The following is a 14,752-nucleotide window of genomic DNA, read 5'->3' on the forward strand; positions in this document are numbered from 1 at the left end:
AGCCCAAGTAGAGCCATCCTTTTATCCTTCCCCTACTTCTGCCTTATCTCTGCCTCCTTGCTGCCCCCACCCACCAAAAAGCATTATCTTCTCAGAGTTGATAGCAATGCTATGCAATTTAATTTGGTCTCAGCAGTATTCTTTATTGGCTGATAGATTGGTTTGTTGGCTGGCTTCTTCCATTTTCATGTGCTTTTCTAAGCATTAACTACCTTATAGGGACAGTACTTAAATATAACATATTATGTTCATTTCACCTATCCAATTCAACAGAGACAAATTAATTTCTTTTTTCATTTTGCTGAATACATTTATGAAATTAATAATTGGTAACTTACGGAGAATCATTATAACTGATGGAACATGGTTTGATAAAACTGTCACTGTTGATGCGATGCAGAAAACAACTTCAATCTATTGGACTCTGAGACAATTGGTTTAAAATTGTACTATGAGGGACACAGTTAAGTTTAAAAATAATATAGATAGTTTTATTTTTAAATGCAGCTACAATACAAAAAATAATGTCCATATTATCTTTCTTGTCTCTCACTCTACTTCATCTCCCTTCCAAGTCATGTCACTGTATTTCATGCACATCATATACTGTGTTATTCTAGTTTTCCTGTAAAGCGATCTTACAGGGTCAAGTCTTGTAACTGTGAAATATAACTTAGTAAGAAAAATGGCCTAGGTTTAGATAATCTGATATTTTAATCAAAACGACAGGGAACCTAGTCAGATTGACAGGAGAAGTCACTTTGAATTACACACCACCATTTCCAGGATATAGAATATAATATATATTTATATTATGATCCCAGTAAGTTTTGAAGATCCTTAGTTAATAATTTATTTGCTTAGTTCTAGAAAGTCTTTTCTTTTCTACTTACAGAAAGACCACCTTCTGCATATGAAGAGTATTTTGCTTTATAAACAATCTGTCAATATTTTATCCTTCATAGGAACTTTCAAATTAGCATCTATGTTCTCTTCTTTTCTTTTCTCTATTATTCCTTTTGCTTAGAATGATAATGTGGTCCTTTAGTCATAAAGGACCACATTTTTATTTATTTTTATTGTTTGCCTTTGGCCTTTTAAAACCTGAAACTCCATAGAGTTCATGGCCATGTCAAGAAAAAATGCACATTTGAGCATAGCAGCCTGGTTTTCTGAAATTGTTGATTTAGTGTTATTAAATTAATCCGAGAAACTTTTTATCAGACCTCAGAGAAATATGTTTGGATTTAAGAAAAATACGGACTTCAGAGTTTACCAAAAATAGGAGAGCTTGTTTATAGAATACTATCTTTGTAGACAGAAGCATTTTAAATACATATAAAAGAAAGCCATACTGCTGATCTTATATAAGCATCTTATTCAAATATATTCAAGTAATATTTACTCATTAATATGCTGTTACTGTCCTGTTAGTAATTTTCCAGGTTACTGAAGCTTCTCTTGTTAGGCAACATACCTTAAGCCCTCTAGATCAGTGGTTTTATTCTTATTTGTTTTTATTTATTTATTTATTTATTTTGGGACATGGTTTTGCTCTGTCACCCAGGCTGGAGTGCAGTGGTGCAATCATAGCTCACTGCAGCCTCAAACTCCTGGGCTCAAGCCATCCTGCTGCTTCAGCTCCCAAAGTGCTGAGAGTACAGGCATGAGCCACATCACCTGGCCTTAGACTAGTGGCTTTTAAATGTAGCTGCACATTATAATCATATGGAGATTTTTAAACAAAACACAACTAGGTCAGACATGTGCACCAGACTAATTAAATTAGAATTTCAAGAGGCGACCCCAGGTATTCTTTTTTCAGTATTAATATTTTTATTGTTTCTATTAACATTTAAAAACTATTCTTAGGTGATTCTATTGTACATTCAGTGCTGAGAAACATTCTTGAATAAGAAATTCTGTCATGCTCTAGATTCCTTTACCACGAAATATGTACTCTAGCAAAGACTTGCACATAGTAAAAACTTAAAAGATACAATAAATAAATGAGTCTCAACTATTTTAATCTTCTCGGAAGTATACATTTCCCTGCTCTTTAACAAATCATATATGAAGCATGATTTAATTTTTTCTTGACGAATCAAGGCCGTGACTATAAAAGCAAACTAACACACTGTATTGAAGTGATTAAAGGGGCTCATAGTAGTAAATGATATTACTAATACAATATTTAGTAAACACTAAAGTCAATATTTTTCTTAAGCATATTTCTGAATTTAATATTGAAATCTTTAAGAGGCTAATAAATATAATTAGTATTTATTGTGTCAGCCACACTTAAAATTGAACATAATAGGCCGGGCGTGGTGGCTCACGCCTATAATCCCAGCACTTTGGGAGGTCAAGGCAGGCAGATCACCTGAGGTCAGGAGTTCAAGACCAGCCTGGCCAACATAGTGAAACCCCGTCTCTACTAAAAATATAAAAATTAACCGGGCGTGATGGCACGTTCTTGTGGTCCCGGCTACTTGGGAGGCTAAGGCAGGACAGTCACTTAAACCTGGGAGGCAGAGGTTGCAGTGCGCCGAGATCGTGACACTACTCCAGCCTGGGCAACAAAGTGAGACTCCATCTCAAAAAAAAAAAAAAAAAATTGCCCAAAATATTTTAAGTTCCCTCCTCTCCAGAAACTTACATTCTACCAGGGATAGACCAACAGTTAAAAAAACAAGTAGATTGTATAGTATGTTAAAAAGTAATACATGCTGTGATTAAAAACAACAACAACAACAACAACCACAACAAAAAACGTGGCGGGGAATGGTGTTGGAAGTGCCAAGAGCTAGGGTGAAGGCCCTAAACTGAGAGCATGCCTGGGACATTTGGAGGAGCAGTAAGGCATGGCCAGAGCATATCAGGCAAGAGGGTGAGCAGCAAGAGGTCAGAGAGGCAGGCGACAGGGGGACAGTCATGGAGGGGCAGTCATGAAAGGATGGTTGGGTCAGGCTATGCAGACTGTTGTAGGGACTTCGACTTTTTCTCTGAGTAAAATGAGGAGCCACTGCAGGGTTTCAGGCCAAAAAGGAGCTTGATCTGATTTAGGTTTTAATAGAATCATTCTAGATGCTGTGTTTTGCAAAGTTTGTTTGCTGGGGGCAGGGTGGAGGGGCAGTAGAAGCATAGTCCAGGAGAGAACGATGGGTCAGACCAGGGTAGCTGTAGTATTTCTTGATGGCTGAGGTGTTTAGAATATGAGAAAAAGAGAGAAGTAAAGGATTACTCCAGGATTTAGGCTGTTGAGATGGTCAGGGCAATTTATTGCCTACACTAAATATTTTCTTTTTTTCTTTTTTTTTTTTTTTCTCTCTTTTCCTTCAGTGTCAAGCTATGAACTTGTGTTTGTTATTGCTGTTACTGTATCTGCTTCTAGTTTTGCTCACCTATTTTAGGATATACTACTTTTGTTTAAATCTTCTGTGGGCCAACAAACACAAAAGTTTTAAAGATTGTATATTTGAAATAAGATTGTTGGTTTAACATAGGGGCTCTGAGTGAGAGTTTGTGCTGCTGTATTTAGGAGTAAAGTAAATCAGCCTTAATGCCAGGACTTCTAACAGTTGCATTCTCTGTTGAGGCCATAAGCTTGCTTTTGAATTTGGTTATGTTCTTAATGATTAAGTTTGCCAGAACTCTAAATCTCTGAATGAGAATTCATTTATATTTACTTTATTTGTTTAAACAGGCAAAAGAATGGACCCCAGCGGGAAAAGCAAAACAAGAGAATTCTGCTAAGAAGTTTTATTCTGAATCTGAGGAAGAGGAGGACTCTTCTGATAGTAGCAGTGACAGTGGTGGGTTTTATAATTTATTGGCATGTATTTTTACATAGTAGATTACATTCTATATCTCAGAAACAAGGCCTAATCTATAATATTCAGCAGGTGGTTTTAAGTGAAGTTTGTATTATCAAAATAATCCCTTTCATTTATATATCGCTGTTTACTTTTCAAGGTAATTTTTAATTACTAAATTCTCTTTTTACTTTACTATGTCTCTTGGACAATAGCTAATACATTGGTATAGCTGAAACAGGAACTCATACTTTTCTGAATTCTAAACCATAATGCCTATTATATCTATTGGAAAACATGATGTTATACTTGATAAACTTTTAGTGGAGTCTTTAAAAGTAACTTTCTTTTATAAAAATGTAAAGTTTATTTTATACCTTGAAGAGTCTTTTTCTCTTTCATTTTATACTCATCTCTTTCTGTGAACCTCTATAGAGATAAAGCTAAAATTATTAAGTCTCTATATACTATAAAAAAATCAAACTAAAGATTGAGAGTAACTGTATGCAGTGAAAAGAATGCTTAATAGGAAGGATTTAGAAACCCTGGGTTTTACCTATGCAAATTGAAGAAGGCACCTACTTTTCTCTATATCAGATAAATGAAGGGGTAGAGTTAAATATTTCTTAAAGTCCCTTCATTGCTAAAATTCTGTGAGTGATTTGCCTAATGAAAACTATATTGGAGTCACTTTCTGATGCTCTTATTAACACTTAACCTAATAGGCAAGTCTGCCCCAAGACCAAGTGATACCCAACTTTCTCTAAAATCTTATACCTTGGAGAACCAGGGCCTGTCACTCTTACTTGGTTATCTACTACCCAACTCTAAGGTAATTCACTCTCTTTTCTCTGTGTTCCTTATCAAAAATCTTTGTTTTTAATATCTGATAAATTAATCTGTGATACATTACCTTCTGAAGTAATCAACTGAAAAGTAGAGAAATAATTGAGAAAGTAGATATTAAAAAATATGGAATTTCAGGAGTAATGTAGACCTGTGAGAATTATCTGTGTAATTAATCATGTACTTCTTCATTTTGTAGAATTACATATAGATACTTGTCTTCATTATATTTATTCACTAGCCCATGCCTATTCATAGGCTGACCATTTTTAATACATACACGAAATATTCCATTAACATTACAGCTTTTCATGAGTTTGTCTGAATACATGTAATAATGAGTCATGTGGCAGGAGTTCTACTGTAGCTGCCAGAGGAAAAAAGAAAACTTTTCTTGCTAGAAGTTATGAGATTGGCTGGGCGCGGTGGCTCATGCCTGTAATCCCAGCACTTTGGGAGGCTGAGACAGGCAGATCACAAGGTCAGGAGATTGAGACCATACTGGCTAACACGGTGAAACCCCGTCTCTACTAAAAATACAAAAAATTAGCTGGGCGTGGTGGCACGTGCCTGTAATCCCAGCTACTCAGGAGACTGAGGCAGGAGAATGGTGTGAACCCAGGAGGCGGAGGTTACAGTGAGCCGTGATCACGCCACTACACTCCAGCCTGGGCAACAGAGCAAGACTCCATCTCAAAAAACAAACAAAAATGTTATAAGATTGTGTTTTCCAGGTAGCAAGTATTTTTGAGAATAAACTAATTTTCTCTAAGATTTTACTGACTCGAAAATTTAAATAATGGTGCCTGAAGTCAGCTGGCCCCAGATTCGTGTTGCAGTCCCATGTGATGACATGAGAGAGTAACTTAGATGCTGTAATTTCTTTTCATCGTTTATAGCATAAGCCAGTTATCTGACTTAATATGTATGTGTGTATAACTTGGATATTGCCACAAATTTAAAATGTCCTTATTTAGTAGCTTTATTTTAGTAAAATAAACTTTCCTGTTTGTAAATGATGATAATGATGAGCACCTTAACCTGTGGCAGACCCTGTTGTGTTCTAATCACCTTTATATGTTTCAAATCATTTAATCTTCAGAACAACTCTGAAAAGTAACTAGTATTATCCCCATTTGCCGAAAAGGAAACCAAGACCCAGAGAAGTTGAATAACTTGATCAGTTTTACAACTGGCAGGTAGCAGAGCCAGGATCTGAATGCGAACACTAACTTGATAACCCATGCTTGTACCCCTTGCAAGCCATCTTGAAAGAATACAGGCACTCCTAGCTTTTCACTGTGATGGACCTTCCTGATGTTGGTGTTATTTAACCATTAGAATGTTTAATTAAAGGTTGTGTTCCTGCCTAAGAGGGCTTCGTTACGTAGATCACAGGCCGGGCAACAGTTTGTCCTTTTGTCTAGGACACAACTCTTGTAGTTATAGTCATTTTAAATAGTAAAAAATACACATATATTTTTCATGTGTTCTCTTCTGCAGAGAGTCCTAGCATACCATAATTTATACATAAAACATTTAAAAGTATAATTCCTCAATGTAACTTGATCATCTCTTTGACCTATGGAAAACTCCTTTACTAGCTCGAATAAGTAATAACTCTTTAATTAGTCATTTTGCCTATTGTCTTTGAATTTGGAAGTTTTTCCAGGTGATTTGAATGGCTCATTTTCCTCTCAAAATTTGTTCCTAAGAAGATTAAACTGTTGCCTTCTTTTACTCTAAATAGAATTTCCCATTACAAGCAGAAGAATTTAAAATTATTTCTTTAGCCTTACATCAATCTTTATGTAATTCTTTAAAGAAAGTTTTTGACAAAGCTATATACTTTGGGGTTTGAAAAGTGAGATTCCCTCAAATTTGGTTTACTTGGTTCATCTTTGCTTAGCTTTTCTCTACTCATTGTCAGAGCATCCTCTCTCTGTCTGCCTCCCTCCAAACTCACCGTGCTAAAGGAATCCATAGAGCTGAAAGAATGGGGTATGGGAATGAAATGTTAAACACGTGGTGTCCACTGAACTAAAATTCAACATCTGGTTTCATTTGTGATGAATATTGACAGTTACAGGTGTCCGTGTGTCTAATTAAATGACTATAAATCTAAGAACATCTGGTTCTGTTTTTCAGAGAGTGAATCTGGAAGTGAAAGTGGAGAGCAAGGCGAAAGTGGGGAGGAAGGAGACAGCAATGAGGACAGCAGTGAGGACTCCTCCAGTGAGCAGGACAGTGAGAGTGGAAGGGAGTCAGGCCTAGAAAACAAAAGAACAGCCAAGAGGAACTCAAAAGCCAAAGGAAAAAGGTAATGTATTTTGTCAGAATTTCCTTCAAAAAATATTCTGTGAAAGTTTGCCCCAGGCAGATGTTTCTTGTTAATCAAAAAATGATGAGAGAAAAGAAGTGTGTATTTTTTCCCAAACAGATATTAAATCTTTTTAAAATTAAAGTGCTAGTTCACATTATTTTCCTACTTGTAATGCTTAGCTTTCATTTTGAACTTGAACATATCTTGGGGTTACATTTTGAAAATTGGTATAACCTTGGAAGGCTGAGTTAAGTGATCAAGCAATAGGTATGAAACACTTAATTACCTTTTGTAGCAATTTTGCTGAGGGCTAAAATTAAATCCTTCAACACTTTGCCATTATGTAACCAAGACAATTGATTTTTCTAAATAATGTTATATTAAAAAGATTATGATCCAAATATTAGAGTCAAGGGCTGTGAAGGAAGACGGTCATAAGAGCTTTAAGTGTTAGCACTTTTTAAGATCTCCCATTATCAACAACATTATCATGTATTAAAGTGTCATTAAAATTTTGAGTAATTGGGGCTAATATCTTGGATTGTGCAACTCTGTTTTCCCCACTGCTGTCAGTGAGTGGCCTCTGCCGACATGATGGTCCTTTCCCCAGGAGCCTGCTGCCCGCTCACTTGATGAGCTTGCAGCTCGGCTCAGTCGTGGCTGACAGCACTGATTGGGGCGCAGTACGCTCTCTGCTCCTTTTATTACAGACAGTAATTAAAGCAGCTCGCCCTGCCACTTCCATAACAAACACAGCATAATGCCCTAATTATGACTTTATTAATTTAAGTCAGGATTTAATGATTTTAAAAGTGATTTATATTGTTTTTCCTGTTCAGAACAAATGAAATCTGTAGGTTAAATTAATACAGGCTTTTCATCATTGCAAAGTTAGAAACCTAGTTACCAGTAAATTCTTTTCATTAGATTAACATCTGAAACTCTAAGCAGTAAGGTAAACAATAATTACCATCAAAATTGAGTGATGCATAATAAAATAACACTTTTACTTTTAAAATCTTATCTTAAAAGCTAGAAGTTAAATATATTTAGAATCATTCACTTGTTGCAGCAAAGGAGCTACTTGGTTTATAATAGCCTTGTCTTTGAGAGAAATCCTGTACTTCTGGTTTAATATCAGAATATCTATGATGATATGAGTTATAAAACATGTCTTGTTTCTAGAAAGGGAAAGTTTTGTTCAGTGCATGAAATGTCCTTTCAGATGGCAGAAGTCAGTATACTAGAAATTTGTAGTCATGTCTTAGTTTTATTATTCCTTTCTTCAGAAATAGATTTTTCTCTTTACCCACATTTGAATTTAAAAGAATTGTTTATTACAAAGAGAACCACAAATACATTCTAAACCTTATATTTTTAAGTACACATTTTAACCAGTGAATTGGGGATAATAAATTGCCATTTTTTTGCCAGGGAAAAACAACAACATATTTTTCAGTCTTCAAATATAATTACATGTGCTCTGAGATGTTACCATGGCTCCATTTTTAATAAACAGCAATCATATTTCCTCTACAAAAATCAATTCTAGGAAATATCGATTCTTTCCTTGCCTCACTCCTCTCCCTCCCCCAGTATTTTTCTGCCTCTTAGAATGTTTTTTTAACTTTGCTAGTATGATAATTTTTTAAAGCTCTTAATAAGCTTTAAGCATCTTCAAAAACCACCTTTTAGTAATCATAAATATTTATGACCGAATTTAAATTTTACACTCCAAAGTGTTTTCATTTGAAGGGAGATAGTATGACATAGTGGAAAAAATACGGACTTTGGAGTGAGACAGGCTTGAGTTCAGATTCTAGTTCTGCCCCTCTTGTTATGTGTCCCTGAGCAAGTTATTTAACCTTTCTGAATATTAATTTCATTATTGTAAATGGGATAATAATGTACCCAGGAAGAGTGCATTTAAATTAGGTAATCAGTATGATTGGTATGAAATGCCTAGCCCTTTCTGGCCCACAGTAGATTCTTAAAAATATACACACACATGTTGTAGAGAGAACTAGACTTTTAGTTTCCAGGAAAATATAAAACACCACAAGGCATCTCTCATCCCCTGAGATAAGGGTGTTTGGTCATCTCACATGTTATTCCTTCTCCTTGGAGAACTGCTTCCCTGCCCATCTGCCAGCCTTACTCCTGTATCTTGGCTTATATGTCTCTTTCTCCAGGAAGCATTCCTAATTGGATTAAGTTTGTTTAGGTGTCTCTCCAAATGTTCTCCTGACACACTATAATTTATTACTTACTATACTGTATTATCACTGCCACCTTATCTATATCCTCCAGTGGACTGTAGACTCTGTAGGGTAGACACACATAGATCCTCTTAACCATTGTTATCCTTAGCACCTAACATAATGCCAACATGTAGTCAAAAATTAATTAATATTTGTTGAGCAGATGAACAAATGAACAAATGAATGGTGTTAAGCACTTAGGTATGATCATTTGGTAATTTAAAAGTTTATATTTGATTAGCTTAAATTTGTAGCAAGATAGTACTTTAGAAGTTCCTTTGTTAACCAGAAACACATTTCTCATAGAATGTGTTTAAGGTCACATTTGAGAACTTGTAGTAAGTAATTTTCTTGGGTAGAAAAGTGTATAAAATACAAGTCTATTTTAGCAAAAGTAGATATATAAATATTTAAATATATTACTAAACCGGGTGTGGTGGCTCAAGCGTGTAATCCCAACATTTTGGTAGGCTGAGTTGGGAGGATTACTTGAGCCCAGGAGTTCCAGACCAGCCTAGGCAATATAGTGAGACCCTGTCTCTACAAAAAATATAAAATTAGCTGGATGTGGTAGTGCCCGCCTGTAGTCCCAACTACTTGTGAGGCTGAAGTGGGAGAATTGCTTGAGCCTGGGAGATCGAGGCTGCAGTGAGCCATGATTGCACCACTGTACTCCAGCCTAGATGACAATGAGACCCTGTCTCCAATATATATATGTGTATACACACACAGTATTTTGAGATAGCATTTTAAAAATCAGCCTAAATATCTTTGAAGTTGTTACTGGTAGTACTTAATTCTTGGTAAATCAGACATTTAATATTTTCTACATTGTTTTTGATTATATTGTTTAGTGTCATTTTATGACTTTTTGCATATGAAGTGTGTATGACAGGATAGAATTGAATTTGAATGGGTTCTAATTTATTTGGTTATGGGTAATACCTTCATTATTACCTCATTAATGTATTCTGGAATTTAAAAACCATTTTTTATATAAACGACTTATATAAAGGAGTTAAAGTTGATATTTCAAAATTTACTATTATATATAGTGATTCTGAAGATGGGGAGAAGGAAAATGAAAAATCTAAAACTTCAGATTCTTCAAATGCCGAATCTAGTTCAATAGAAGACAGTTCTTCAGATTCTGAATCAGAGTCAGAATCTGAAAGTGAATCTGAATCCAGAAAAGTCACTCAGGTAAGAGATTATGCATTTGTTGTAATTGAAGGTGAATATTCTTACAGCAACTAAAATAAACAACACCATCCTTATCTATGCCTGTGATTTATTATTTTTTCTAGATAAGCCTTTCCCTTATAACCTAACTCTGAAGAAAAGCTAGAAACTTTCAAAAAATCTCATCCCTTGCCACCGAAATCAGGGAACTCTTATGCATATGGCTTTTTTTGTTCTTGGCTAGGTTGTGACAAGGGTGTTTTTGCTGAAGGGACTGTGAAAGGAAGTCACAAAAAATAGTATTGAGCAAAGAATTCTAAGCGTACATACATCATCAGAAATTTAGACTATTCAGTTTTTTAAAATATTGGGCATTTTGCATAATAGAGTATGTTTTAAAGCTTTAATTAAAGAGTATACATTCTTTAGTAAGAATTTGCATAGACATTTAAAAACAAATGCAAGAGCCACTTATATAATAAAATAATAATGCTTTTTGGTAATAACGTTTGTAACACTGAATTTTGCCTGCTTAGCAGGAAAAAAATAAAGTATAAATTGCAAAAATGTAGTTATTAATGTAAAATGTATTCTATCTGATTTCAGGTCTAGTTAAATGAATAAAATAATAATACAGAATTCAGACCTAATTATAATTATCTTTTTGGTCTTTAATAATCACCCCCTTCCTATAAATGGGCCGTGTTCATGCTAGACTTCAAGTATAGTAGTTTTATATATAACTGTGTTATTCTGTTTGTTGAAAATATGGCCAAACTCTGCCTTTGATTCAGTTCCGTTTCTTCTTAATCCAATATTGTTTTTGTTTATTTGTTCTATTAACTTGAATTTCTTCAGTATGTTATCTGAGTAGGCAAGGATGAAAATTAATTTATTGAAGTAGACAATTGCCCTCCCCCATCCAAAGATTTATTGTTAAAGAATGTTTTTAAAATTGGCTAGCCTTATTTCACATTTTCTTGCATATATTAAAACCTATCTTAAACTTGAATTTATATTTAAAACTTGTGTCTGTATATAAAATAACCTAAGATTTTTATTTTTAAAAAATTCACATAAAATCTTAAGAGATTTTATGGTTTATTAATCTGGCCTGATATAAAAACTTATCACATAATGAGTTTGATATACTCTCATTTCGTACTTACATCAAATTACCAGAAAGTTTAAAATGTTATTGAAAATAAAGAGAGTTACAAATCGACAGTAAGTACAACCCAGAGTAAGAAGTATTTTTTTAAAATGACTGAACAAGAAATCAGTGAGTGTCGAGTGGTGGAAGTTATTCTTAGGAAGTTTTATAACAGTTGAAAAATTATAGACTTCAGTTCCTCTGTACTATTAGAAGCAGAGCTTTAGGATGCCATTAAAAAGCCACAGTGGTTGAACATCATGTTGTGTTGTACCCCTTCCTCCCCCTGAAAAAAACAAAAGAAGATAAAAGCCACGGGGGCACTCCAGGTCAGTGATTCTGTTTGTTTCTTCTTTGTCAAGGACTTTCAGTGATCAGATTAAATCTCTTGATAGTTAAAAATATTTTCCTGTAAAACGTCAGTATAAAACAACTCAAACTATTGCAGTGAACCAAGGCTTTTGAGAAATTTGGGTTTCGCTGACATTGTTGAGTTTTGTGTTCATGTGTTTCCCTTAGGTGGCTTATTTATATTAGAATGCCTTTTCCCATCTATAATAGGTAGACAGGACTGTGGAATTTTTTGCTTTAGTTTAGCAATTGGAATAAGTATTCTCCACCTTGGAGCTACCATACTACTTATTTATTTCTATTTCTTTCTGAATAATTTGGCATATACCATGCAATTGCAGAGTATATCTATTTTCTAATAATAGGCGACTATAATTGTAGAAAAGTCCTCCTTGCACCAAGTGTTGTGGCTTCTGCTCTAAATTATGAGTAATGAAGGCAGATGGTGGGTACTTTACTTTAATTTAGCATGACAATATGTTAGTGCTGAAAATTCATATGCCTTATATCTGCAGCCTAACTAAATCTACACTTTTACGCTTTCTTTTCTTTTTTTTCATTCAGACAATGTGTTTTGAGGGCACTGAGCATGAAAATGTGACCTAGGAGTTACCTTGAATACATGGCTTTCAGAACAGTTAATTTTTATGGTAGTTCTATGAGATAAGCATAGTGTTCTACTTGTTGGGAGAGAATATCTTTGTTTCAGTTTCCTCATCTGTAAAGCAGAAATGCTAGTACCTACCTTATTTCTTTCAAGTGTTATGTCAAAAATAAAATATGAAAGATCAATGTAACACACTATATAACTATAAAACAACAGTTTTAACATTCTTTAAAATTTCATAAAAGATCAACAATATTGGAGAACATCAAATGCTAAAAGTAACCTAAATTTTTTGGTAACTTAAGTATCCTGCTTTTTTTTCCCACTCTTTTTACACTATTCAGGTTGTAAGTCAACATTTAATTCTGTTCCCTTACCTACAGCCTGTGAGCTTAGCCACTTTCTTTAGAAGAGAGCTGCCATCCACGGTCAGTGCCTCTACTCTCTAACTCACAGTCTCCATTTACCCTACTTTTCCTTTGAATGCAGCTCTGTGTAAGATTCACATCCACTTCCCCAAGGGTAACTCCTACTTCCTTTTGGTTTTGTTTTGTTCATAATCATCTGTCTCCTTCGCACCTTTAATCTCTTTCTCTATTCATTCCTTTTCTGCCAACTGTAGCATTCAGGTTTTTTCCTCATTTAAAGAGAGAGAGAGGGAGCATGGAGTGGAAAAGACAGTGTGTGTGTACATGAGTGAGAGTGAGTTTAGAAAAATAATCTACGTATCCTGCATCTTGTACTTCTTAACCCAGTTATTTCCAACTCTATCCTACACATACTGCTCTCTGAAAAGGCAGCGATGATCCTTCCCCAAACCCAGTAGCCTTCTCTTATTCTTGGTCTTTTTGTATGACTGTTCCCCGACTACTTAAAAGTCTCTGCATCCCTTTTGTTCTGACTTTTTTGACCTTTCATTCTTTCGGTTGCTTCACTTTTTACCGGCTTCTGACATCCAACTGTGAACGTTGCCCCCAAATTAGTACTTAGTACATATTAGTTTTTTGCGATATTAATTTATGTGAATGAATTTTTCTTTAGTCTTCTTTTTTTCCCTCTAAATTTGTCCTGTTGTGAGACCTAATTCACTCCTATAGCTTCAGCTAAAACATTTATGTTAATTACTTCCATGGTAATGTCTTTCAGTCTTTAAAATACGTTTCAGCTTTTCTTCCCAAATTCATACCAAATTTTTAGACCTCTCTGAGGCTAACCTAATACAATCAAACCTAATTATTTCCAAACCGAATACAATAAAAAGACGTGCTCTACCATTTGTCACCAGCATTCTTTTCATTCTCCCAGATCTGAAGCCCCAGAATTATCTCTGACTACTCTGTCATTCTGTATGTTTAGATAGTTACCAACTCCTATAGGTTCTGTGTGTTATTTCTCACGTCTGTTTCTTCTTTCCCTACTGCCATTATTCTAGATCAGCTCTTCATTACCTGCATAGACCACTGCCATTGGTTATCCTCTGACCAGTGCTTTCCCAACCCCAAGTCCTTCTATACAACTGCCAGATGGATATTAAATTCACCTGGCCTGATGGCCCCTTGCCATTTGAGTTCAGTAAACTCAGGCTAGCTTGCCCAAACCTACCTAGTCTTAACCTTACCCACCCTGTTTTCTTTTCTTTTCTTTTCTTCTCTTTTCTTTTCTCTTCTCTTTCTTTCTCTTTGTCTCTTTCCTTCTTTCTTTCCTCTTTCTTTCTCTCTCTCTCTCTTTTCTTTTCTTTCTTCTTCTTCTTTTTTTTTTTCAGAGTCTTGCTCTGTCACCCAAGCTGGAATGCAGTGGCATGATCCCAGCTCTTGGCAGCCTCGACCTCTGAGTCTCAGATGATCCTCCCACCTCAGCCGCCTGGGTAGCTGGGACTACAGGCATGCACTACCATGCTTGGCTAATTTTTTGTATTTTTAATAGAGAGGGATTTCTCCATATTGCCCAGGCTGGTCTCGAACTCCTGGACTCAAGTGATCCACCCACCTCAGCCTCCCAAAGTGCTGGGATTACAGGCATCGGCAACTGCCCAGCCACACACACTAAATTCTAATCCCAGTGGAATATTTGTGGTTCTGTTAACACTCTGTATCCCTTCCTATTTCTATGCCTTTGTTCTTTCTTTTTTCATCCTTTACTACAGAAAATAAAAGCAAGGGAGAAAGTAGCCTCATATCACTGTGACCCTCCACTTCTCCTAGTTGAGAATGGCTA

General features: G+C 35.3%; 1 protein-coding gene across 5 annotated transcripts in view; it reads left to right on the top strand.

The window, feature by feature from the left end:
• Window positions 1-14,752, top strand: part of LOC105475102 (adaptor related protein complex 3 subunit beta 1) — a 300,089-nt gene that overhangs the window by 181,704 nt on the left and 103,633 nt on the right. For all 5 annotated transcript variants that reach the window (XR_011624903.1, XM_071098787.1, XM_071098786.1 and 2 more), the window contains exons 18-20: window positions 3,707-3,815; window positions 6,810-6,981; window positions 10,301-10,448. Coding sequence is in view for 4 of the 5 variants with exons in the window: in XM_071098787.1 (XP_070954888.1) it covers window positions 3,707-3,815; window positions 6,810-6,981; window positions 10,301-10,448 (429 nt within the window). In the remaining variant the exon portion in view is untranslated. The remainder of the gene's footprint in view (window positions 1-3,706; window positions 3,816-6,809; window positions 6,982-10,300; window positions 10,449-14,752) is intronic.

This window comes from Macaca nemestrina, chromosome 6, assembly GCF_043159975.1.
Source record: "Macaca nemestrina isolate mMacNem1 chromosome 6, mMacNem.hap1, whole genome shotgun sequence".
In the NCBI taxonomy this organism is placed as follows: domain Eukaryota; kingdom Metazoa; phylum Chordata; class Mammalia; order Primates; family Cercopithecidae; genus Macaca; species Macaca nemestrina.